The sequence below is a fragment of the Agrilus planipennis genome, unplaced genomic scaffold, assembly GCF_000699045.2.
Source record: "Agrilus planipennis isolate EAB-ADULT unplaced genomic scaffold, Apla_2.0 scaffold178, whole genome shotgun sequence".
NCBI lineage: Eukaryota > Metazoa > Arthropoda > Insecta > Coleoptera > Buprestidae > Agrilus > Agrilus planipennis.
Window position 1 is genome coordinate 297,343 of NW_020439320.1, and position 26,970 is coordinate 324,312.

Below are 26,970 nucleotides of genomic sequence, written 5' to 3' on the forward strand. Positions count from 1 at the left end.
ACTACTGCGTAGAATTAATTGGAATTTTTCACACACAAGCCTTCCTATATGAGCTCTCAAAGCATATAAAAATTATACGGCTTAAATGTGAAGTTGGGTGCAAAAGAATACAATTAAATCCTCTGTCGGGAAAAAACGAAATGACTTTCCGAACAACCCTATACATCTAAAGATTTGCGAACCTTTTGAGTCATTTGAACCTAATCAGAAACATTTGAATATCGGCGCTATATTTTGCATATCCCCATATAAAGTATTTGTTTATTATACGAAAACGGTCTTTCATTTCCACAAAAAAAAAACGAAATGACTTTCCGAACAACCCTATACATCTATCCATTTGCGAACCTTTTGAGTCATTTGAACCTAATCAGAAACATTTGAATATCGGCGCTATATTTTGCATATCCCCATATTTTGTCATTCTGAACAACTTCTTCCTACAACTTCTTTTGATTAAAGTCAGTTTTGTTTGTCATTTAAACGAAACCTTCTTTTTTCTAGTTTTGAACGCTATGTAGTAAATCAAATTTAGATAACACAGGATTTTTTTCGATTAAACTTACAGTTTGCAATGCAGAAATTAATATATCGCGAACTTTTTCGATTGGAGCCATATTTTACACGGCTGACATATAAATGAAACTTGTTTTTTCTATTTTCGAACACTCTGTATATTAAATCAAATTTAGATGCTACCGACAACCTCGTATTAAAATTGGGAGAAAGATTTCTTTGAAAATTTTTTCGATTAAACTCATAGTTTGGTTGCAATGAGCGTAGTCCTACGTTTTGGGCCACAACGAATATTAGTGGTCGCATCAAAAGTAAAAGTATTGAAATGTACAGAAAAATTATAGTTGGCTGTAATTTCTGTTAGCGAACGTCATATCAGAATGTAATCAAACTATGTCTTTCAACATTTTTTTTTTTTTAATGCACAACTGAATTATTTTGTACATGAAAATTTATGTTAGCGATTTTATTTTTAATTATGTGTACGAATCCATTTCTGTCGATGACTAAGAAGGATTTTACGGATCAAGGGGCAAAACCGATTGTAAAGAATTTCATCCCTCAAGAGTTCAAGGATCCAATCACAGAAAGTTTTAAAAGTTATCTTACAGCAAAGGATGAGGCTACGGGCGAGGAAGAAGTTGTAGATGCGTACACATCTAAATTTTTGGAAGAAAATGAGACTATCGGAAATATTTACTTCGGCAGTAGATTGCTAGACAGGGATGTTGTTCTCAATGAGGCTGTAGATGATAAAAGGACAGTGTACGACATTGATTACTGCGACAAGGAGCTCTTTAAAAAATACTTAGAAGAAGAAGCTGAAAAGCAAAGATTTAGATTACCCGATGATTGGTATATTCCTCTTACGACTCAAAAAATAAGCTATAGAGAACCGTTAATGATGAGTTCTGATGCTTATAAACGTTCTGAAAAGAAAACTGGGTCAACATCTTTAGGAACTGATTCAAAAATACGTGAGATACTACAAGTAACAACGGGGATAACTGAATATCAAAGTATAATCGGACATATGGGAGAAATAATTATTAAAGAGGGATTACACAGAAAGCCAAGTTAAAACTTATTATGAATAAATACACCTATGTGATTGTAGGCAAGAACCAAAAATTATATCGAGTGAGCGAAACGTGGGGTTTTCTATTTAAATTAATAAATCAAGATTTAAATCGTAAAAAAACACTTTAGGAATAAAATAAGTGTTAATAAATAAAATTTCAATACTTTAAAACCCATTATCATCATAAGGCTAGTTGAACACGCACCTCATCCACTCCTTCCTTCTTCCATCCTGAGCGATTTTCGTATTTCTGGAAAACAAGAGCGACCTCCATCAGTAATGCGTCTAGGTCTACCTCTGCTCCTCTTAACTTCCGCCTTTGCTTCTAATATTTCTCTGATTGTCCTTTTCTATCTATAAAGGTGTCTTACCAACCTATCTTATCTACTTCATAGCGTTCACTTCCATAGCGCACTCTGTTCTCCTACTCTTTCCAATACCTCTTTATTTCTAACCTTTTTTATCCACGGAATTTTTAACACTTCCTACAAGGGCTACCAACTTTTTCTTTTCCGCAGCGCTCTCAGTCTACGTTTCATACGTTTCATATAAAGCCGTACTCCAAATATAAAATCTTTTTCGAATTTCTAAATGACCACAAAAGTATCGATGGTTTTCACTATAATAAAAATACAGGGTGCTTCAAAAAAATGTATACACACTTTGAACTTCCATAGAAAATTTATTTACCGTTCTACAAAGTTAAATTTCAGGAAAATAGAAAGCTGAAAGTCCAATGTAAATGAAACATAAATAACAAATGTTAATACTGTTCAAATTGGTGACCTACAGCATCAATACAATTCTGAGTACGAGTCACCACAGATTCTGTACATCGTATCAAAACGTCCAATGAGATTTCTCTACACACTGCTTGAATCTCATTCCAAAGAATGTCTAGGTTACGTGGTTTACGTTTGTACACCTCATCTTTTACTGTGCCCCACAAGAAGAAATCCAGTGGTGTAAGGTCTGGAGAGCGTGCTGGAAACTCGATTGGCCCCCTGCGTCCTATCCACTGGCCCGACAAATTTTGATCCAGGTAAGCTCGTACGTCCCTGTGATAGTGCGGCGGAGCACCATCTTGTTGAAAATAAAAATCATCATTACCGTATAATGCACGAATGGCAGGAAATATGGAATCAGCAAGCATTGTTAGGTAATTAATACCAGTTACAGTGCCTTCAAATCGAAAAGGTCCAATGAGTCCCCTTGAAGACAAACCGCACCACACATTTACACCAGGCAAATTTACAGCTTTTTCAATTGTAATGTGAGGATTTTCTTCACCCCAGTAAACACAATTGTGCCTATTGACAGTTCCATTAAGTTTGAATTGGGCTTCATCCGACCAAATGATGCTACCCATAAATCCCGGTTCACGTATCACGTTTTGATACGATGTACAGAATCTGTGGTGACTCGTACTCAGAATTGTATTGATGCTGTAGGTCACCAATTTGAACAGTATTAACATTTGTTATTTATGTTTCATTTACATTGGACTTTCAGCTTTCTATTTTCCTGAAATTTAACTTTGTAGAACGGTAAATAAATTTTCTATGGAAGTTCAAAGTGTGTATACATTTTTTTGAAGCACCCTGTATGTACTTGATCTACATTAATAGCCGCCGATTATGGGCGGTTAGACCATTGCTTAGCATTCAGAAGGACACAGGTTCTACTTCGGGTCCACCGGTCCTTGTCCTTTTCTGTTTTCTTTGGATCACTAGTTGGAAGCATCCTTGAAAATCATCATCCTCTAAATGGCGCGTTGTTGCAGGTTTCTTGGTGCTCACGTTCCCTAAATGCCACTAGCGAAGCACCATTTTGTATTTTGGAAACAGGAAAAAATCACACGGTGCCAAATTGAGCGAGTATTAGCGGATAGTCGATAATTATTAATTTTTTTGCCATAAACTTGCGAAAGGCATCACATTTGTTATGCCAAATCCGGACGAATACAGGTCACGCTGGCTCGACCACGATGGGAGGGGTAAATTCTCGTGATACACATTACCTTGTTAATAAAACAAAATATCAACATGACACTTACGTTCGACCATTATTTCTCAGCTTTTGTTCATTCTGTCTTGTTTTCTCTCCTCTTGCTTTAAGATTTCATTATGAATATTATGAAGCGTCTTTTGCGATAACCCTGTTAAGAAAACCCGACTTGTCCTCAGCAATCCAATCTCTCTTCTCCCCTTTTGTTCCGGAGACAGATGCTTAAGAAACATCTTTGCTCATAACTTTTCCCTTTCCAAATTTTAAATTAGTAACGTTCGAACAATCGTCTTACTTAGATTTACTTCTTTTACAATCATTTTCGTGGTTATTTGGCGACCTCGACTCTCATTAGACCTAAACGATCTGCATTTTGGGAGAAAAGGTAGCTGAAGGTAGCATCTTGGGCAATAGTTGTCTTTGAAATCCTCCTCGAACTTGTATCAGCTATCCATTTACCTACGCTTGACTCATTCAAAGCGTTTATGTTTTTAAAGCATTATAAATATTATAATATTATAATTTATAAGAGACAGCTCCATGCATTTCTATAATGAAAATGGTAAATGCAATGTTTAGACAAATTTTGGAAAAACTAATTCAATCTTTTATAAACTAAGTGTCTAGGAGTTTTTGAAGTCGCTGATTACGATATTGAATTTATATTTTCAAAACTCAAAATGGCGGATTGAGTATGACGAATACCTTTTGGGAAGTATCATTGAAACTTTAGTTTAACTTTTCGAGTACGAAATTAAATCTAGAATCATTCAAGTAGATTATCAACTCATTCATCGACATCTATCCTCAGCTGAATTTTGCATGTTTTGATAGGCAGAACACGACAAAATAATTAACATACCTACGTCAGAATATGTTAGACCAACTGAATAAATTTTCTTTTACATACTTTTCCACAAAGTAATTCTCTATTTAAATTTCAAGTTCAATGTGAAAATGCCACTTAAACGTGACGTGAATATTGGACACTGAGCTCTGAACGAATATTCTACCAACTTCAGCAGTACAAATTACAAAACTAATTTTTTTTTCGAATTTTGGGTAGATTTTCCAATTTTTCGACCACTGTGTAGCACAACAGCTATTTTGTAGTTTAGTAAATATATACAGGGTGCTTCAAAAAAATGTATACACACTTTGAACTTCCATAGAAAATTTATTTACCGTTCTACAAAGTTAAATTTCAGGAAAATAGAAAGCTGAAAGTCCAATGTAAATGAAACATAAATAACAAATGTTAATACTGTTCAAATTGGTGACCTACAGCATCAATACAATTCTGAGTACGAGTCACCACAGATTCTGTACATCGTATCAAAACGTCCAATGAGATTTCTCTACACACTGCTTGAATCTCATTCCAAAGAATGTCTAGGTTACGTGGTTTACGTTTGTACACCTCATCTTTTACTGTGCCCCACAAGAAGAAATCCAGTGGTGTAAGGTCTGGAGAGCGTGCTGGAAACTCGATTGGCCCCCTGCGTCCTATCCACTGGCCCGACAAATTTTGATCCAGGTAAGCTCGTACGTCCCTGTGATAGTGCGGCGGAGCACCATCTTGTTGAAAATAAAAATCATCATTACCGTATAATGCACGAATGGCAGGAAATATGGAATCAGCAAGCATTGTTAGGTAATTAATACCAGTTACAGTGCCTTCAAATCGAAAAGGTCCAATGAGTCCCCTTGAAGACAAACCGCACCACACATTTACACCAGGCAAATTTACAGCTTTTTCAATTGTAATGTGAGGATTTTCTTCACCCCAGTAAACACAATTGTGCCTATTGACAGTTCCATTAAGTTTGAATTGGGCTTCATCCGACCAAATGATGCTACCCATAAATCCCGGTTCACGTATCACCATCTCCTGAATCCATTCACAAAATTGCAACCTTCGATCTGGATCATCGTCATTTAGCTGTTGCACCAGCCTTGGAATGTAAACACGATACTTGCCTCTCTTCAGAATGCGTAGCACGCTTCTAGCACTTACATCACTTTCACGTGCCCCTTGCCTTGAAGATTTGTTAGGAGAGCGTTGAAACAGTTCCAAGACTGCCGTTGATGACTCATCACTTGTAGCTGTTCGAGGCCGACCTGAATGACCTTTATGCACATCACACACTGTTCCATGAACTCCGAATTTGTCTCGTATGCGTGTAATTGTTAATCTTGAAGGTGGTTCTGTATCATACTCCTTTCTCCACTGTCTTTGAACTTCATTTACATTCTCAAACTTCCAGTACCACTTAATAACCTGCTTACGTTCTTCAAAACTCAAACGTACGTCCCCCATGTTGATATTACAAATTCCAACTGATAATATAACATAGAGGGACGATTATGCTGGCACCTGGCGAAGAAATATACCATTAGCCTTGTAGAGCGGGAAAATTACAATAGTTTAAAGTGTGTATACATTTTTTTGAAGCACCCTGTATATAACATTTAAATGGCAAAGCAAATTATCTCGATAATGTTTATAACAAATAATATAATATTTCGTACAATACGATTTACTTTTACGAATTCTAAAGTGCGAATGATGATATGAAATTGACTACTATACAACAAAAGGGCTTTGTTGCATTCTTTTTTCTATTTACCTGCTTTTAAATAGGTATCTCATATTAACATTGCACGTTTTCATCTTCTTCATGCATTTGGTAAACGTAAAATATAGGTAGCATAGAAATTTATTTAATATGATATATCAACAAAATCATGTAAAATAAGTATCCTTAAACAAAATAATAAAAATAGGTGCATAAAAAAATTCCTACAAAATTATATCAATAACATTAAATAATTACAATGGATGACACGCAGGATAATTTCTTTTTCCGTGTATTTCTTCTTTTATTATGGTTTCGCCCATTTGACCAATATGAGCCCCATAATCACTAACACCGGTCGTTATTTTCAATAATCTACGAATTTCTGGATTAGGGACCAGATTATCCGGAGTTCTCCCTAATTTATCTTTTTCATAAACATTAGGATTCAATATGGAGGGATTTCTATAACTTGCTGTTTGTGTTGTTTGTGGAAGATTCCAATCCGAAGGAAGTCTAAACATTTTTTTCTCATATTCTTCCTTTAAGAATCTTTCATAAAGAGCAATATCTTCGTAATCTCTTCGATAGACTGTTCTCATATCATCTAGCTGACTGTTTTTGACTACTTGCTTATCGATAGTTTTACTAAAATACATTTCACCAATTTTCTTATTATCTGCCTTGAATTCCTCCATATATTGGTCACATGGTGTCATTTCTGGTTCTACTGGACTGTCTGTTACACTCAAATAATTTTTGAAACCTTCGTTGATGGGATCTTTAAATTCAGACTGAGCGATTTTACGAGGTTCCTGTACAATCTTTACGGGAATGTAATCTTTTTTGTATACCGTGAGAAATGGGTTCATGTTTCAAAATATACAAAAAAATTAAGAAGAAAAAGGTAAATTGACAATATATGTTTGTTATGTGTCAAAGTAATGTTTGTAAAATGCATAGATGGCTGTAGAGTCAATTGGTAATTTCAATTGAATAACTTTTTTTTATTCTTTTGGTTGTTTACTTTTTAAATTTTAAACTTTATCTTATCGAAATTCTTGATTCTATGACACGAGACTGAAGTGCGTCACAACAGATAGTTCATCATCATCATCATAAGGTTGTCACTCCTAAGGACTCCACTCTTTCCGATCCTAAGCTAATTTGCGGATTTCCGTAAAACTAGAACATTGCGAACAATAATCTAATCTAGTATAGGTCTACCTCTACTCCTCTTAACCCTTGTTTCTGCCTCTAATACATGTTTCTGACTAGGCCTTCATGCCTGAAAAGGTGTCTTACCAACCTATTTCGCATATTATTGATTTCCATAGAGTCCTCTGTTCTCCTATTCCTTCTAATACTTCTTCATTTCCAACCTTCTCTATCCACTGTATCCTCATGAAACCACATTTCGAAAGCTTCTAACCTTTTCTTTTCCACCGCGTCCACCGTCGATATTTTGCACCCGTTTAATGCCACACTCCCAACATACATCTTTAACAATCTTTTTCGAATTTCTAAATTAACCGTTCGCCAGCTCAACCCTGCGCTATCCTCTGATTTATATTCGTACCCCTGCCTCTTTTCTTATGTTATTACTACTGTACTCTACTTCTCTAAAATTCCTTTTAATTATATTATAAGCCTCATCCGTTTTACCTACTTCAATTTTTTCCTCTACTTTACACCTCATATCAATCCACTGTTCCTTAGCTGCCCTAATTATTTCCCACTCTTTCTCCTTATATCATTTTTGCCCTTCTTCGTCTCTCCTCCTTTTATATTTCCGCAGCATTATAAAAATTTAATATACTGCGAAGCCAACGTAAAAGAGAGTATCTAAAATTCACATTCATCAAGTGCCATGTTTTAATCCGTCAGTTCCCATTAGCTAAGATAGTCTAGACCGAAAAATCACTTACCTCACCGGGATTAAGCTCAAACTTTGACCATCCATATGTATCTACTTATTAATACAATTACAACCCTCTGAGATCGGTTGCAAAAATAAAAGGGAAACAAATTTGGATAGCAAATTTGAGGCACTTGGTTGACTCAGGCCCATTAGGATCTGCATGAATTTTGTACCAAATTACAGGTGATATAATGCACTTCTTATGAAAAAAATAGGTTGGCTAATGAAATAAGTTGCAAAGGTCTTGGGAGATCCGATCTTATTAGTGCTTTTTGTGGCACCTGCTTGGTTGATGGTAGATATGAAGTGAGTTTTGAGTTGATTGTTTAGTAAATTAAAGAAAAAAAAATTAGTAGGTAATAGGTAAAATTGAGAAATGATGTTTGAAGGTGTAGATCCTGATGAGCTGAACAAGTGCTACTCAAAATGAAGGTTGCAAAGACTTTTGAGGTCGTTATTTTTCATACGCGCTATGAATACTAATTTTGTACAAGATTCATGTAGATTTCGATGAGTTAAGCAAGTGTTTCAAGTTTGTCTTGCAATTTTCTCTCCTATTCTCTTCATTTTTGTAACTTGCCTAGACAGTTGCTATAGTACACACATTACCTGATTTTTATGATCCCAGGGGCTCATACACTTAACATTTATTTATACCGACTTGTAATGTAAATTTCCTATCTGAATAACATTGAACTTTCGATGTTAAATAATCAATTATTTATTCCGGTCAAAGTGATTATCTAAAGAATTTAAAACTAGTCAGACACCAACTTTACGTTATTTATGAGAGAAACCGTACCTAAACAACCATTTTTGAACTAAAAAACAATAATTTCAATTGCGAATAACTAGGAAAGCATTGATTTATATAAAAGTATGTGTAGCACATTTTTTGATTTAAACCAGCCTATGGACAAGTATTTGATTCAAAGACATTTCGAAAACAAATCACGTGCCGTTTCTAACACCCTTTAATACGTTTATTACGTGTGACGGGTTTTACACCCCTTGTGCTATTAAAATTTAATAAACACTAAATCCGGTAGATAATGGAACATCGTTCTCCTGTGTAAAAGGATTATTTTGCCGAAGGAAGCCGGAAAGCTAAAGCGTCGCGTCGTTTCTACAACAGGCACACCATTAGGGTTCCGTACGTCCGAATTAAAAACGGAACCCTTATAGTATCACTCGTGTGTCTGTCCGTCCGTATGTCACAGTAAATTTGCTCCGAATCTACTGGACCGATTAAGTTGAAATTTATTACACATCTAAATTTCTGTGACCCAAACACGGACGCATGCCGTAAATAAATTAATTTCGAATATGGGCGTCATTTTTGGGGGGCCAATAGGAAATTAAAAAAAAAGTTTTACAAACTATACCGTGTGACATATCAAATGAAAAGGCTTGTTGTAAGGGTCTAAAATATATATTTTTGGTAAAGGTCTAGATGATGGCCCCCACCCCCCAAGGGGGGTTGGGGGGGGGGTCGAAAGAGGCGGTGTCCCTCACCACTGTACCATAAAAAGTTCGTGGCGTTCTCACCCCCATAAAAAGTTATGAGAGTTCAAAGTTAATAAATATGCCAATTTTTATACATTTCTAGGCATGTAAATATTTATGTAGTCATTCTTAAACAATATTCAAAGGTAAAACTAATGAAAAATACATAAAAATATTGAGAAAGTTATATTAAACATTATTTAAATATCTTTATTAATAGGGAAGGTTAGGTTAGGTTATCGGGTTTTGTTCCAGTGACCACACTCTTTTGATCCCCCACCTCCACCCGCTTGAAAATAATTTTTTTATTGGATTTTATATGAGTTATAGTGTATGAAGATTGTCAAAATAATCAACTTTCAATCCCCATAACTTTTTATGGGGGTGAGACCGCCGCAAATTTCTTATGGGGTTTTACTCAGGTGACCCTCTTTCGATCCCCCCTACCCTCTTTCGATCTCCCTACCCCCACCCCCATCTAACCCTCATAACTTTTTATGGGGGTAAGAACGCCACGAACTTTTTATGGTACAGTGGTGGGGGAGACCACCTCTTTCGATCCCACCCACCCCTGGCCATCATCCGGACATTTACCAAAATTAATTCTTTTTATATTTTATATGTGTCGTCACAGAGTCAAAAAAGGTCTCATCCGGAAATATTACTGAAAAAGCTNCCCGAAACTGCTGAACCTAAAATTTTGAAAAAAATACAGAAAATAGTTCTTTACTTATAGATTACAGGGAAATTAATAAGAAGTCTGTGGCCTGAACAGAACGTAGTAAATCTTTCAATAAAACAATATTGTGTGTATAAATTTACATTTGCAGTTTGAATGTATGAGAGAATGAATGAATGTTTTTTTTTTCAACTACAATGTTAAGTTGGTTCTTGGATTTGGGTTCCACGCTTTCGAATGAAAAACGGGACCTTTATAGGTTCAATTGTGCGTCTGTCTGTAGGTTTTTATTTTAGATATAGGTACACTAAGTGTTTATTATATTTATTATGAGATCTTAATAGTGTCTTTGTAATTAATGAAGTGTAAATTGCTGTGTTATATTATTTAGCAATCGATAAAATCAATGTGTACAGAAAGATAGATTTTCCCTATTTCGGAGAAAATGATCGCAATTTTTCTGACCTAGATGTAGATACTTTGTGCGATGTTTCAACCGCAATGTTAGTGGTCGTACTTGTGCCTTGAGGGCCTAAGTGTGTACAATATAATAGTGTAGACAATAGAGAGTAACATTACTTTATTTTAACCTAGATTGCTATGCTCCAGGGTGAAGTAATAAAACTGAACTTCTTTTGTACCCGAATGTGTTTAATATTCAGTTGAAAAATCATGTTTTTACAAGTCCCCTTGTAGATTATTTTAGAATATTTGTTACCATCAGAGGTAGCAACAGACGCATACATAGAAGCGCAAAATATAATTTTTGTATGTTCCTAATATAAAAATTTTTTATTAAACAAAAAAAATGTGAGCGATGTACTTCATTCATCCATCCAAATAATTTTTTGAAAGAAAGCTCGGGTCTTATTGATTTTATTTAAAAATAGTTTCATTTTCGTTTCCAACCTCCTGGTCGAAACGATTGTATGTGCATATAAAAATATGGATGAAAACGACGTTTTTGAAGTGAAACTTCTATATCGAGCGGGGAGTCCGCTAGAGTCTCGGCGGCGTGTGCTGTGCTCAGCTGTTGTTTTCTTACTTCTGCTCTCCACGTGGCTGGGCATCATTGCCTCTATTTGCGGTCTGTGTAAAAATCAAGTCATAATTTGTAGTAAACCTGTGAAAACGAAATGTGTACTGGGACACTAGTAGAAGTGAAACTTCAACGGACAAGTGGAAAAACGAATGGCTACGCACAAGTTGAAAAATGAATGACAAGGAGAGGTGGAAAAACGAATCGCAACAAAATTTTTACTTGAAGTTTTACAGGCACGTTTTCAAATTGGACAACTACACTAACAATCTGCCCGTAAAACTTGAAGTAAAAATTTTTCGTTTTTCCACTAGTCTGTTGTCATTCGTATTTGCACTTATCCGTTGAAGTTTCACTTGTACTATGTGTCTCAGCACACATTTCGTTTTTTAATACTCCTTAAATCGACATTTGCAAATTTCCCAGATTCCTTATAACTACTGGGATAGAAATATTACCATTTTCATGAAAACTTTTTTTAGTTAAAATGAACATTTCCATTGCCACACAATTTGATTTGTTTTGAAATAGTAAAAAAACGCTGATTCTGAATTTCGTTATCCATAGTCTTACATGTTAGTGAAAATTGTTTTTTTAACCTTTTGCGAAATATGGACTCTCCACTGCATTTTCCGAGGGATATGTCGTGCATGTTTTTTATTTCTCATATAATTGTCTAAAAAATGGCGCTAATTGGAAGTCGCTAATAAGTGCTTTTTTAATTAAAAAATCATGCTCAAGGTCAAAAAATTGAACTTTTTTTACGTTACATATCTCGGGAACGAAACTATATAAAGGTTCTAATTTTGCAGAATTGTTGCTTATAACAATACATAAAAGTGCTCCAAATTTTATTAAAATCGGTTATTATTAACTGTGTAAATAATAATAGGCGATCGATTTATTTTCTTTAATTGCAAAAAGCGTGAAAATCAAAATATTTAATTACTAAACTGTCAGTATTGGTGTTTGACTGACAATTAAGTTGTGTTATTTGTTTTAAAATTCTGATAGGAATTTCACATCCGTTTTCGTAAAAAATTAAACGATTTTAGTTGCTTTCACAAAGAATAGTGAATAATTTGAAAATTATACGAGATGGGTGTAAGCAACCATATTACCATTCGAAAGATAATAATATTCTGTATAAGGCTGTGAAAATACTTGTATTTAAAAAATTGACTTACGATTGTTTGAAGTTAACCAAATCCACCATNAGTTTCACTTGTACTATGTGTCTCAGCACACATTTCGTTTTTTAATACTCCTTAAATCGACATTTGCAAATTTCCCAGATTCCTTATAACTACTGGGATAGAAATATTACCATTTTCATGAAAACTTTTTTTAGTTAAAATGAACATTTCCATTGCCACACAATTTGATTTGTTTTGAAATAGTAAAAAAACGCTGATTCTGAATTTCGTTATCCATAGTCTTACATGTTAGTGAAAATTGTTTTTTTAACCTTTTGCGAAATATGGACTCTCCACTGCATTTTCCGAGGGATATGTCGTGCATGTTTTTTATTTCTCATATAATTGTCTAAAAAATGGCGCTAATTGGAAGTCGCTAATAAGTGCTTTTTTAATTAAAAAATCATGCTCAAGGTCAAAAAATTGAACTTTTTTTACGTTACATATCTCGGGAACGAAACTATATAAAGGTTCTAATTTTGCAGAATTGTTGCTTATAACAATACATAAAAGTGCTCCAAATTTTATTAAAATCGGTTATTATTAACTGTGTAAATAATAATAGGCGATCGATTTATTTTCTTTAATTGCAAAAAGCGTGAAAATCAAAATATTTAATTACTAAACTGTCAGTATTGGTGTTTGACTGACAATTAAGTTGTGTTATTTGTTTTAAAATTCTGATAGGAATTTCACATCCGTTTTCGTAAAAAATTAAACGATTTTAGTTGCTTTCACAAAGAATAGTGAATAATTTGAAAATTATACGAGATGGGTGTAAGCAACCATATTACCATTCGAAAGATAATAATATTCTGTATAAGGCTGTGAAAATACTTGTATTTAAAAAATTGACTTACGATTGTTTGAAGTTAACCAAATCCACCATTAAATATCGAACACCCTGTATGTAATTAACCCTCTTTGAAAGTATGGACGAGTAGTTTTAAGATACAGCTACCTCTCCTTAGAATATCGCTCATCCAGGTTTCTTACTGTAAAATAGGCATACTTTTTCGCTATCTACTGCTTTGTACTAATTTTTTTTTTTTAAGAAAATTAAATCTGGAAAACGGTAAATTTTAGAAGTAGAAAAGCTGTATGAAAACCTACCTAAAATCATATACAGAATTCAAACCCGTCATAATATACAGGGTGTTCCATTTAAAATAAGGAAGTTGATATCAACATCCGGTATAACTCGATGTGCTACATATATACGTAGATGCATAATTGAAAATGTAAAGTAGAATTTCAGAAATTATTTAATTTTATACCTAAAAGTACTGATTTTTATTTCGTAGAAATTTATTGCTTTGTTTTGTTTAGATTCGTTGCACCAATTATTGGATTGCGCAGGTTTGGAGGAAAATGACTCACCTAATTCACCTTTATCTGACAAGTAAGTAAGATGTACTTATAATTTTTGCGGTTTACTGTTCTGATAATTTATGATAGAACTTCAGTTCTTTCTTATCGTTTAGTGAATAAATATCAATTACGCATTTAAATAATTTTGTTAATACAATAAACGTACATATCAGTGTTATAATAGGACAATCTTAGTCAGTGAAAACTTAACCAAACGGAATTAATGTTTTATGGTAATATTACCTATGTAACACCTAAAATGAAGCAAGTGTATTTGATTAGTTAAATTCAGTTTTTTTGTTCTTCATTGGAAGCAATTTGCACAATTTTCCGTCAGCATTTGGTAAGTTTATCTGTCATCCACTTGTATTAATATTAAGTTTTTAATGAAAGGTTATTACCTACTAAAATAAATAATTGGAGTTATAACTGTTAAAAGTTTACTGGTTAACCTTTAATTTGAATTTGATCAGGGACGTATCTGCGGGTAGGCCCGTTTGGCCAAAGCTCATGCATTAAAAGTTCTGGTCCACGTGCTGGCTCAATGTTAATAATAATTTAACCCTCTTTAACAAAAAATAAACATGCAGTCTAAGACGTTCATTATCTTTACTGTCCAGGTGTGTAATATATTAATATTATCATAGAACTCAAAGCATCTTGTGTTACATGAAAATTAAAACTAGGTACCTACAAAGTTACGGCCCACTCTTGGCATCTAGTTACTAACCTAAATGTGGAAGATTATTAAGATACAATTAAGGTTGGAGATAATGACTATGAGGCTCCTCCCTTATTTTCTAATAATAGATCCAATTTTACTTTATTAAATGTATTGTATAGGCAGATACTGCATTCAACTAAAAGCTTTGTATCCGTTTTAGAACTTCCGATAATCATTATACTCATTTTCAAAATGTCTATACAAAGTGGATTTAATATGTATTGATTTTCTTTCACCAATATCAAAGTGTATCTACCTGTATATACTATGTAAGTGTGATAAGTTCGTGAATGTGCACATTACTGTAAATAAAAGAAAGGGCATAACTTTGGACAAAATTCAACACTTACTTCGTTCATGTTGTCTTTTCCTACTGTAATCATATGATACAGTCATAGCAATTCACCAAACGTGGACATTACACATTTCATTGTCCGACTTTTCTCTTTTTATGTCATACAAGCGAAAATGCATAATTTGATGAGAACATTCTGTTAAACATGTCTATCTGAAAATATCTCCTGCACAGGGGCGGATCTTGAATTTGTGGGGCCCTGGGCTAATACTGCTTAGGGGTCCTACCTAATTACCCAACCAATTGCCATTTATTTATGGTAATTTAATAGTAAAATACTTGTTTTGTATACTGAAAGCGAATTTATTTAAAGTACATAACTACGTATTTTTCAGGGGCGGATCTTGAATTTGTGGGGCCCTGGGCTAATACTGCTTAGGGGTCCTACCTAATTACCCAACCAATTGCCATTTTGTCAAAAAACAGTTTTCTGTAGTGATGTAGATATATATAATATATGTTAAGTACAGGAAGAAAGTAGGACAACAAAATATTTTATTTATTTATTAAAACATTATTTATTGCAAAATAAATTGACAGGCTATGAATGGTCATGTTATATAAATTATAAAGTAACCTTTCTGCATTTTTGTGCTGCAAATTCCTTTATTTGGTCATCGCATTGTAAGTCCTTTGTTAAATCGCAATTTATGAAAAGAACTGTTAAATGATTTAGTCGATAGTTCAATATTGTTATCCTGTATTTGTATTCTATATACGACATCCTGGAGAAAGAGCGCTCCGCTTCACAGCTAGTGATCGGCAACGTTAACAAAATCTTTAAGATGGTATAGCAGTTTGGGAAAACATCAACAAATTTCTTTTCATAAATTACCCAAAAAAATTCACCGCAAGAGGTGTAAGACTCTGTCTTAGACTGCAGTAAGTAAAATTTTAACTGAATGCACTCATTCACTAAATGTAACTAACAAAATTGCGTCGGGCGATAAGCGGAGGGAAGTCCCCAGTAATAGACAATACACGGAATACACCGACCGAAAACAAGCGACGGGGAATTCCCCATTCCGTTTGATAGATGCGCACACGGGTTGATTGATCGCAGTGTTGTCAATCTTATGATCGCATTTTTATTAATTCTAGATAATTTTTATTATTGACAATATCGTCTATTGTTTTCAGTTCAGGTTGGGGGCCCTCTGTATTCATGGGGCTCTGGGCTGCAGCCCAAAAAGCCTTTAAGTAGATCCGCCCCTGCTCCTGCAGTTCTGCTTTCTCTGAAAACTGTCCTAAATTACAAAATCTTAAAAGTTGCATTTATTCGACTTATATCACTTTATTATTTATATGAACCTTCAGCTATCTCGGAAGGTATTTGTATGAATTTTCCATTACCACGTATTTTTCAAAAGGTGATGCCGCATATAATACGTAGAGTATCCCTCTATGGCTGTGTGGACGATTGTCAGATATTAAAATAAAATTATCTTTAAATTAACTGACTCATATATTAATCAATAGAGAATGATTACGGATTTACTTAAATGAGTTAACAAATTCATTAAAAAGGCAGTAATCAAAGGCTGAAATATTGGAATTTATTAGGTAAAAACATATACAATTTACCTAAAAAATGCTCATCAATGATTCGTGTATTTCGTAAAGCTCATGGTAATTCCCTTTCTCCCTTTCCCAACTTTATTAGTTTCTCATGCAATTAGTTTTAGTTAAACCACATCTTCCTTCTATTCGTTTGCCGCGAAAAAATAAGGTTCTCTTGATTTCCCGCTAAATTTTATCTTATACTGATAAATAGCTGTCCTTGACTGTTTGGAGTATAATATAAAAATCCTGTTTTCATAGCGGTTAGTAGCAGTTAGTTTTGACTTTATAGAAGTTTCACATGAAAGAAGTAAAGTTAAAGATATATATTTTTTAAAAAAAGCATGTCAGCTGTAAATAAAAAAGATAACAAATTCTAATATTAAGCTATTACAAAGTACTATAACCAATTTTTTGGTATTTATTCCATTTTTTTAACGACTATTTATTTTGCAGTTATTCATTTACACGATAATACTAATTAGATCTTAAACTACTTATTTATATCACACCGTATTATTACACACTCGGTATTCGCCTGTAATTCGCACTCTTTATTTATATTACTAATCAGCTGTTCATATACTAATTCCGGCTGTCATCCAGAGGTCTATAATTATATTATCATCGAATTTTTCACAATCTTCTTCATTCTTCTCGAAAATTTCCATTGTTAAGCAGGCAAATATGTGTCACTCAAGATGTTTTATTTTATTATCATTCGCGGCTTTAGTACAAAAGTTGCCGACCATCGGCCGATCTCTGCCTGCGGGCATACTCAAGAACCGTCGAGGATCAATGTATTCATTATCACGTAAAATGCTCTTGTGTGTAGCACTGCTCCCACCTTAGGGATAGTACGTCCCGGATCATGTTCTGTTCGTCCTTCGAAGGAACCTGTTGGTACCTGCGGCTCTGACCCCTTTTTACTTCAAATGGGAGTAGCAGTCCAGGCTACTGAACTGAGCGGGTTCTCGTTGTAGATTGCAGGTGCTTAACACATCATTCTCCAGCGCTCGGGCCAATCTATCGGCAGAAAATATTGGCCTGTAGATATACTCAAGAACTGTCGGAAATTAATGTTTATGCCACCGGCAAGAATTCAATTGCTTCTTTTAAAATAAGAACGTTTTCCATTCGAGATGATCAGAAGCCTGGAAAATCCATTTTCGTGTCCACCCTTTAAACATCAATGTAGTCTATTGGGTATTGAAAAGATTTTTGCGAAATGGATTTAAAAATGCTCGAATGAGAATCGGAAAGGAACTCGTATTGTAACTTCGCGTTCAATCTCTGCCCAATATAAAGCGAATCCGAAGTTGACACCATGGATGAAACCTAATTACTTTTTTGTAAGACCGTGGGGTAAAACAATAGTCAATGGAATGAAAGATAAAAAATGTTTCGGGTTCAAAAATCGGCAAGAAACGCTTTTGGTTCAGTGTTTTGAGGTAACTCATTGATTATTATCTGAAATAGGAGAAAATAATAACAAAGAGAATATTAGAACTGCTAGATCGCCTTCGAGATTCACCTGACTTGGCTCCATCTGGCTACTATCTATTTTCCAAACTGAAGCTGTAGAAAGCTAGATAGTAGACCAGGAAGAAGACATCCCCTCTGTTCATTTCTGTAGTAATGTCATCAGATGACCCACCTCATACAAATTTGCATCACAGTGATTTTTCTTCTTTAATAAATGATATCTTAATACTGTCTTTCTCAATTTGAGTCTGAATGAAAAGTCGTTAACGTTTTTCTAGTTTCCAAAGTCCAACACATTTCCTATTATTTAAACGACGTTTGGGCTTAAGAATTGTGACTTTAGACACTAAAACTTGTGCTTAGAAGAATTATTAAAATCAGATTAAATGAGCAATACCAACACTTAACATGCAAAACCAAGACCAAGATCGGGACTATATCAGCAAGAACAAGACCAAAACTAAGACTAGAAGTATTTGAGCAAGACCAAGACCAAGAATGAGTAAGCAAGAGCAAGACCAATATCAAGACTGGTATAGTCTTTTTTTATTAGATTATTCTCGAGGAAGGGAAATCTTCAAAAGACACCCCCTGAAGGGAGGTAGTGTCGAATTTTTACCGACTAAAACCCCTCCTCGAGTGGGGAGATAAACCCTGAGGGTTACTCATCCCCGAGAAACGAATGGAAGGTTGGGATTTGGAAGAGGAATGAGAAGGGAAATTTGTTAAGCATGGGTGAGATTCGGGGGGGGGGGACTGTCGGAGTAGGTGGTCCACCTCGAGGTAGGACACTCGCGCTAAAAAGCGAAGCTACGAGTGAGCAAGAGGGAGTGGCTCATTGTAGAAGGTGACAGGGCCTTCGGAAACGGTCGTTTGGCTTCGGGGCCAAGTTGGAGAGTGTCGAAACTGTGGGGTTTGCGTGCCCTGCCACTGAGGCCCAGAGATTTGCTGCTAATGAGATTGCAGCCTCAGGAAAAGAATGTAAACCGGTTTCTTTCAGAATTTGGGTGTTTCTGACGAACCAGGGATAGTTTAGTGGGGAACGAAGGATCCGCATGTAGGTGCCTTGAAGTGATTTCAGGCGGTGAGGAAGGGCGCAGCCCAGACGGATTTTCATATGTTGGGCGATGGAGTGGTTTCGGAAGAAAGGCTTAAGTGCGATGAATGCACCCATTGCCTTGTTACGATGTGGGGCCACCAGTTCAGGATCCTGTCGAAAACGACGCCTAGGTAGGTGACAGAGTTGCTCCACTTGACGGGACGGTTGTTTACTAAGATGGAGGGAAGTTTTCGGAACCTACGAGAGAAGAAAATTGCTTCCGATTTGGTCTCGTTAATGAAAAGTTTCCATTTTCGGTACCAGTTTAAACTTATTAATTCTCCCCGTGCATTGGAGAATGGTTTGGGCGGAGTTTATGAGGGCAATGTCGTCCGCGTAGAGAGCTGTCAAAATAGAAGTGGCGGAGGGCATGTCCGCACAGAACAGGTTAAATAGACTAGGTGATAGTTTGGAGCCTTGTGGGACACCGGCAGTGACGGGTTTACTGGCTGACAGAGCAGAGCCGACGCGGACCCGAAGGCTTCTGTCTGTGAGAAAGGACCTGATAACCCCAACTAGAAAATGTGGAATGTTAAGGGCGATAACTTTTGAGATGAGGCCTTCGTGCCGGACTCGGTTGAACGCTTGTTGGACGTCAAGAAGAAGCATGGAGGTGTGACGCCGCTTATTAAGGTTGTCGGAAATGTATTCAGATACGCGAAGAAGTTGATGGCCGGTGCCGTAATGCCGGCGGAAGCCGTGTTGATGATCGGGGAGGAGGTTGTTTTGCTCCACGTGGTCTAAGAGCCGATCGAGAAGGATTGATTCAACTACTTTACTCAACGAACTGAGCAGGCTGATGGGCCTGTAGCTTGAGGGAGAGCTGAGGGGCTTCCCTTTTTTGGGGAGACAGATAACAGTGGCTTCTTTGCAGACCAAAGGGAAGTGGTGGAGCCGCATGACGGCGTTTGTAATGTTGCACAGTGCGATTATGTACTTTGGCGACAGGACTTTGAGGACTCCGTTTTGAAGTCCATTAGCGCCAGGGGCTTTCCTCTTTTTCAGAGAACGGATAGTACGGGAGATTTCATGGGGTGTAGTGTGTCTGAAGTCGGAATTTAGGGGAACGAAGTTCTGGGAGACGGCTTTGGTACGCTCGTGAAATTCGGCAAGGTCCGGTGGACTAGGTTGTGTTCTTGTAGTTTGGTTTTTCCCTAAATTATAACACCATTGTGTGCTACCTAACTACGAAACTTTTGGTGTACGTAACCAGTGACATTGGGGGTAGTGACCAGGGAAAATTCCATAATCAGAAGTGATACAAGTGGAAGAAATAGTTTTCAGATACAAAAAGACAGAACAGTTCAGACAATGGAGTGATAGGACATCCATCAAACCAATCGTTTTCAAATTCAATTAATTTTTGCAATTGTAAATTTAAGTTAGATTAATTTGTCGTGTGTATGTATAGGATTAATAAACGTATTAAGTGATACGCATCTTAATCGGACATACGCTGTTTCTTCGAGTTCTTTGATTGTCCTTACCGAACAATCTATGTGGTACAGCAGTACACCGGCGGAAGGTACATAAATTTTTATTTATCTTTCGCCAAGCGAGCCACGCTCCGTAAATAGGAGTGTAATATCCTGATGGTAGTCTAGTACCTATCTATAATTATGATAAATACGACTTATCGATTAATTACAGATTGTAAATACGTCTGAGAACTCAAGAATAGGCGTTTCAATTGTTTCCCGTTGATCATGTTAAATGTTTATAAATATTCGCATGTTTGAATAATGAAATCTTTCTGCAATAGTTTCCATTTCTTCACCTTATTGGGATAGGTTTAGCGTGGACTTTTTTTGCGAACTTTTCAGAATATCCCACCTTACATACGTATGTAAATTTAAACTGGGTTAATAAATAACGCTAACACGGTAAAGATGAAGAGAGATTGCTCCATCATGTGTGAAATGTAAATTATACACATTTCGTTGCGAACGCAGTTATAAGCCTTGTTGTGGGGGTTGTTCTGACCGATGAAACCATTAGGGAATTGTGCTGTGAAAATCCATTCACGCCATGCTTGAAGTGACAGATTACTAACGCTTTGTATGGACGCTGTGGGATTGGAGTTCTGGAAATCTAGGCAAATAACTATACCTGCGCAAACTTATGTTACTCGAACTTTTTTAACTCGAATATTTTTTGTTTCTTTGACATATCTATATATATATGGGGCTGCAACGTAGAGAAGTAAACGTTAGGAAAGGAGTCAGACAGAGATGCACACTGTCACCCCTACTTTTTAATCTATACATCGAAGACACCATCAACATCATTAAAGACTGTACAACTGTAGGGATAGATATACATGGGGCAAAAGATTAGTATGCTTAGATTTGAAGATGATATAGCAGTATTACCATATAGCAAGGAGGAGTTAGAGATAGCTTTAGATAAAATGGAAGTGGTATTGATAAAACAGTACTGTATGAAAATAAATAAAAGTAAAACAAAAATACTGATATGCAAGGGAAGCAAAAGTAGGGAAAGAGCGAATATAGAAATAGGAGACGAAAAATTAGAAGAAGTGGCCGATTTTAGATATCTAGGATGTCAGATAAGTCAGGACGGAAGGAGTAGTAGGGACATAAAGCAGAAGATAGCGCAGGGTCGAGTCGCCTTCAATAAAAAGAAGTCACTTGTGTGCTCGAGAACGGTTAATTTAGAAATTCGAAAAAGGTTGTTAAAGGTATATGTTTGGAGCACGGCGCTGTACGGGTGCGAAACATGGACAGTGAACGCGACGGAAAAGAAAAGGTTAGAAGCGTACGAAATGTGGTATTATAGGCGAATGATCAGGTTACCGTGGAAAGAAAAGGTTAGAAATGAGGAGGTATTAGAAAGAATAGCAGAACATAGGATTCTATGGAAGTCATTAAGAAATAGGCGAGATAGGTTAGTAGGACACCTTCTCAAACATGAAGGTCTACTCAGAGACATATTAGTGGCAGAAACGGTAGTTAGGATGGGTAGAGGTAGACTTAGATTAGATTACTGTTCGCAAATAGTTAAGGATATGGGTTGTTCTAACTTTAGGGAAATGCGAAGATTAGTTCAGGCTAGGAAAGAGTTGAGGTGCGGGTCCAACGAGTCTTAGTACTGACGACCTTATGATGATAATGATGATGACATACATATTGCTTTACATTTATTCCAAACTGTATAACACGAATTTCTATTAATCCGTTTCAAAAAAATCAGCCGCAGCCGTAATCCATGGCTCAAGTTTTTAAATAGAATTATTGCTGCCATGAATTTTCGACGACACGAACTTATATTGCCTGACATCCTGTTCTAGGATTGTAATAAAATTTGGGTTATTTACGATGAGTTTAACATCAGTAATATACGTAAAAACCATGTGTCCAACAAAAAAATTAAAAAAATTTCACGGTAAAGCAGAAATTTTTCTTAACTGGAATTTTATGTAACTTGAACACAACTGGATTTGAAGAAATAAAACACAAAAATAGGCCAAACCTTCAAAATTTTGTGCAGTAAATCGGTTCGAGATGCGGTGTTTAGATTTCTGGCGTTGTTTCAATTGACAAAGAACACACAATATTTGTATGTTGTGGAAAGAACTGCTTTTTCGAGGCACTATTTATCGGCGTAACTGTATAACTTGATTTTAAGTGTTTGTATTTCCGTAGATTCGATATGTATTAGTATATTCGAATTGTATTAGTAAATCCGGCTCGAAGGACCAAAAATTTGTGCAGTCGTGAGATAAAAAATTATCCGGAGACCACTCGGAAGTTGCGTTTCTGAACTCCCGTTCTACTAGAATGTTATTAAAATAAAACTAGTAGTGAATTTGATTGTTGTGTTTAATGAGAAGGTTTCTTACATACTAACTAACAATATTAAATTTACTTAAAACTAGAGAACAACTAACAAAGGGAACGGAGTCTAAATGAAACATATCATGGTGGTGGATAAATGAAGGAATTTCCTGAATGTCGTCATAGACGAGAGGGTGTTGACTTCAGCCAGGTATAGAAAAGTTCTGAAAACAGGTATGAATGAGCTAACAATGAGCCAGGTATTAGTGACAGAAAAACCTCATTATTAAACGGAAAAGTTTTTGAATAAAAATAATTGTAAAAATATACATAATTATTAGCACTAAACATGCGGTTTTCTGCATTCGATTCGTGAGACCGTCGACAAACCTTGTGAACACAAGAGATCAATTAATTTTCAAAAATGCATCGGTGCATAAGAAAAAACTCTTATAAGTAATGGTAGAAATAAGTCCAATTTTGTTACTTAGGAGTTTTGAGGGTCACGAATATGCAGTCGGCAATGACCTCCTAGGTACCTGGGCTCCAAGGCGACAGTCATACACGTCGTCTCCAGAGTTATATTTTAAATTAGTTATTCGGAGTTTTGAGCTTTTGAGGGTCAGTCAACGCATGTATGCAATCGGTGATGGTAATAAAAATTTATACGAAAATTGTTTAGAAAATTGTAAAGCAATTATTTTTAAAAAATATGCTTCAAATATTTATAAAAAAATATATAAGTATATTAANTAAAAACAATCACGGCAGAATACGTATATAATTACAACAATTTTTCACTCCAATGTTGGAACGGACTATTTTAACCCTATAGTTCGCTACACTTCGCATTTCCCTAAAACTAGAACAGCCCACATCCTTAACTATTTGCGAACACCTCTACCCCTCCTAACTGCTGTTTCTGCCTCTAATATGTCTCTGACTAGACCTTCATGCCTAAGAAGGTGTCCTGCCAACCTATCTCGCCTATTTTTTATTGACTTCCATAGAGTCCTCCGTTCACCTATTCTTTCTAATACCTCTTTATTTCTAACCTTTTCTACCTACGTTATCCTCATCATCAACCTATAACACCACATTTCGAACGCTTCTAACCTTTTCTTTTCCGCCGCGCCCACTGTCCATGTTTCGCATCCGTACAATGCCGTGCTCCAAACATACACCTTTAACAACCTTTTTCGAATTTGTAAATTAACCGTTTGCGAGCATAGAAGTGACTTCTTTTTATTAAAGGCGACTCGACCCTGCGCTATTCTCTGCTTTGTATCCCTACTACTCCTTCCATCCTGACTTATCTGACTTCCTAGATATCTAAAATCAGCCACTTCTTCTAATTTTTCGTCTCCTATCTTTATATTCGCTCTTTCCCTTGTATGTTATGTAATATAATAATAACTTCAACATTATTATTCTGTTTTATCCTTTCTTATTCCCATTCCTCCAGAGTGTGTAAGTTCAACTACCCATCCAGGCCAAACATGATCTGCCGGGCTAGTCAGAAGGTGAAAATGAGTTAGTTTCTCATTTAACGCTATCCAATTCTACTGGAACTGAGTTATTAAATACCAAATAATTTTCCATAATCTTAAATTTTTGAACGTGTCGAATTTGTTTTACTTCATAAATTCTACTTCGTGAAATTGCATGTTATCGTTACTGTTTTTGTATCTACCTATCCTATGTCATTTTTTTGATAAGAAGAAGTCTTGGTTCTATTTTTTATTTAATTGACAACGTACTTATATATAAAGTTATAGTGTATTGTTGAATAATAAACATAAAAACTTACAATGACCAAACTGTACGTCTATATAATGAAGAATAATTTTTGAAGATTAAAAATTCACTGTTCTTTGTTTTATTGTTGGCGTAACTTCATCCGTATGAAACAATAAATTGTTATAACCACAAAAATTAAGTCTCTTTTGTATCTTAATAGGATACAAAAAAAAACGAAATATAATCATAAAAAGGGTAGTCATTTTAATATTACACACAGACAGACACTTCAATTTATTTACATGTGTAGATGCATAGATTTTATGAATAAGAAAACAGAAATAACTGAAACTTATTTCAAATTCTATTTGCAAATTAATTGGGTTTTAATAAGTGTAAAGAAAAAAGAAAAACAAAAAATTGCCCCGTAAGGTGCGGTAGTGAAAGTAAAAGAAGTATCAAATGTAAATACATCGAATGAAACCCCAGATCCTGTATTACTGTTGAAAGCCACAGAAAGCTTCTCCACTCCTTTTTTTGCTTTTGTTTTTGATGGCTTCTTTAATACTTCATGAAAACGTCATTTCCTTTTTTTGTTTTTGAAATTCGTATCCACTTTAATATTACATTCAAGAAAATAGGTCAAGAGGAATGGAGAAGAGAGACGGAGAGTAGCGCGTAGCGCCGCCGTATCCTGTGGATAAATCGTTATAGTGATCCCAATTTTCCGAGTCCCGCCACTTTGTAGAGAGGGCGGGGAAACTCTCTCCGAGTCTAGTGACCCAGTGTGGCTGCCACAACCACGCAGCAATGTCGGAAAACTCCGCGTTCTCGGTAGTCGAGTTGAACGTCGGCGGTGTTGGCTATACAACCAACTTGGAAACGCTTACTAAAGTGCCAGATTCGGTGTTAACAGAAATATTCACTGGCCAGATTCCCATACCGAAGGATTCTAAAGGACGCAGCTTCCTTGATCGCGACGGGATCCTTTTCAGGTACATCCTTGATTATTTACGAGACGGGGCATTAGTTCTTCCTGAATGCTTTAGAGAGAAAGAACGTTTGAAAAAAGAAGCTGAAAAGCTGCGCCTGCCCGCGATTGTGCAATCTATAAACGAGCAGAGCAAACCTAGACAACCTGGAGTCATCACTGTCGGTTACAGGGGCAGTTTTCAATTTGGAAAGGACGGACTTGCCGACGTGAAATTTCGAAAATTGACCAGGATCTTAGTTTGCGGACGGGTCACCTTATGCAGGGACGTATTCGGGGAAACTTTGAACGAAAGTAGGGACCCCGATCACGGTCAGACCGAACGTTACACGTCTAGGTTTTTCCTGAAACATTCGTTCTTGGAACAAGCATTCGAAATGCTAATAGAGCAAGGTTTTAAATTAATGGGAAGCTGCGGGTCTGGAACAGCCGGAAGTACAGCAGATCTTAAACCCGGAGTCGATTCGGAAGAAAATCGCTGGAGTCATTACAATGAGTTCGTATTTGTAAGGGAGTGAATGGAGTGCGAATTACATTTAACTTTCCCCATTTCATTAAAAATGAACCATAAATTTCTGTATGATCCACGTTAATAAAAATTTGCTGTTTGTAAGTATGCTAGAAAATACAGAGAACTACATCGTAGATAATTAGAAAAAAGATTGTATATAGTTAGATAATATTACAGTATTAATTTTATTAAACATGTTGTGCGGCTATTATACTTTTAATAGAAAATAATAAAACTTTTCATTTTCTGCTATTTATTTTGAGTTTTTTTGGCGATAATTTAAAAAACAGTTATAAACATCTTTGATATATTATATTTCTTATTTTGCCTTTCTTACCAATTCTTATGATAAAAATTTTCTATTAAAAGTAATTTCCTCACCGGCAAGTTTCATCATACGCTCTGTATAGGTATGACCAATAGTATTCTTCTATAACTAATTAATAATTTTCTATTAATAAATAAGGTAGATATTCTGTCTTACTTTCTAAGATTTCTGAATAATCACGAACAATCCCGTATGAGCAAAACCGACTTATTCCCTTCTACATTTTTTTTTGAGCTAAAGACAAAGGCTATTAAAAGGATCCTTTTGCATTTTGTAAACAAGTAGAAGAACAATAAAAAACGAAAAACGTAATGACAATTAATCCAAATTAAATTCGACCCAAAATATTTATAATTAATAATTAATTTTTCCAATAATTCCTAGTTTTAAAATAATGTTGAACTAAGTATACCGTTTGAAAAAAAAAAATAATTTTTTGATCGGAGCGTTTCTTTTTTTAATTTTTGAAAAAACCAGTAATTTTC

The 26,970-nt window shown here is 35.5% G+C and overlaps 3 protein-coding genes across 4 annotated transcripts in view; 2 read left to right on the forward strand and 1 right to left on the reverse strand.

The window, feature by feature from the left end:
* LOC108738391 (BTB/POZ domain-containing protein KCTD12) overlaps positions 1-26,399 on the forward strand; it is a 29,549-nt gene extending 3,150 nt beyond the window's left edge. The window contains exons 2-3 of one of the 2 annotated variants that reach the window (XM_018471791.1): positions 13,854-13,926; positions 24,381-26,399. In XM_018471791.1, the coding sequence (XP_018327293.1) occupies positions 25,466-26,164 (699 nt within the window). In that variant the 5' untranslated portion in view covers positions 13,854-13,926; positions 24,381-25,465 and the 3' untranslated portion in view covers positions 26,165-26,399. Of the gene's footprint in view, positions 1-13,853; positions 13,927-13,946; positions 14,239-24,380 lie in introns of those variants that run through there. The other variant, XM_018471792.1, reaches the window with a different exon arrangement.
* On the forward strand, positions 880-1,660 carry LOC108738393. Its single transcript, XM_018471793.1, has one exon. The coding sequence runs from the start codon at positions 971-973 to the stop codon at positions 1,595-1,597; it is 627 nt and encodes a 208-aa protein (XP_018327295.1). The 5' UTR covers positions 880-970; the 3' UTR covers positions 1,598-1,660.
* Positions 6,375-7,123, reverse strand: LOC108738370. Its single transcript, XM_025978548.1, has one exon. It carries the CDS (start codon positions 7,053-7,055, stop codon positions 6,438-6,440), a length of 618 nt encoding a protein of 205 aa, XP_025834333.1. The 5' UTR covers positions 7,056-7,123; the 3' UTR covers positions 6,375-6,437.
* Positions 26,400-26,970: the final 571 nt, after the last annotated feature.

Bases quoted from the DNA above. Each gene is read 5' to 3' on its own strand.
- LOC108738370 (XM_025978548.1), bottom strand. From the start codon at position 7,055: ATGAACCCATTTCTCACGGTATACAAAAAAGATTACATTCCCGTAAAG.
- LOC108738393 (XM_018471793.1), top strand. From the start codon at position 971: ATGTTAGCGATTTTATTTTTAATTATGTGTACGAATCCATTTCTGTCG.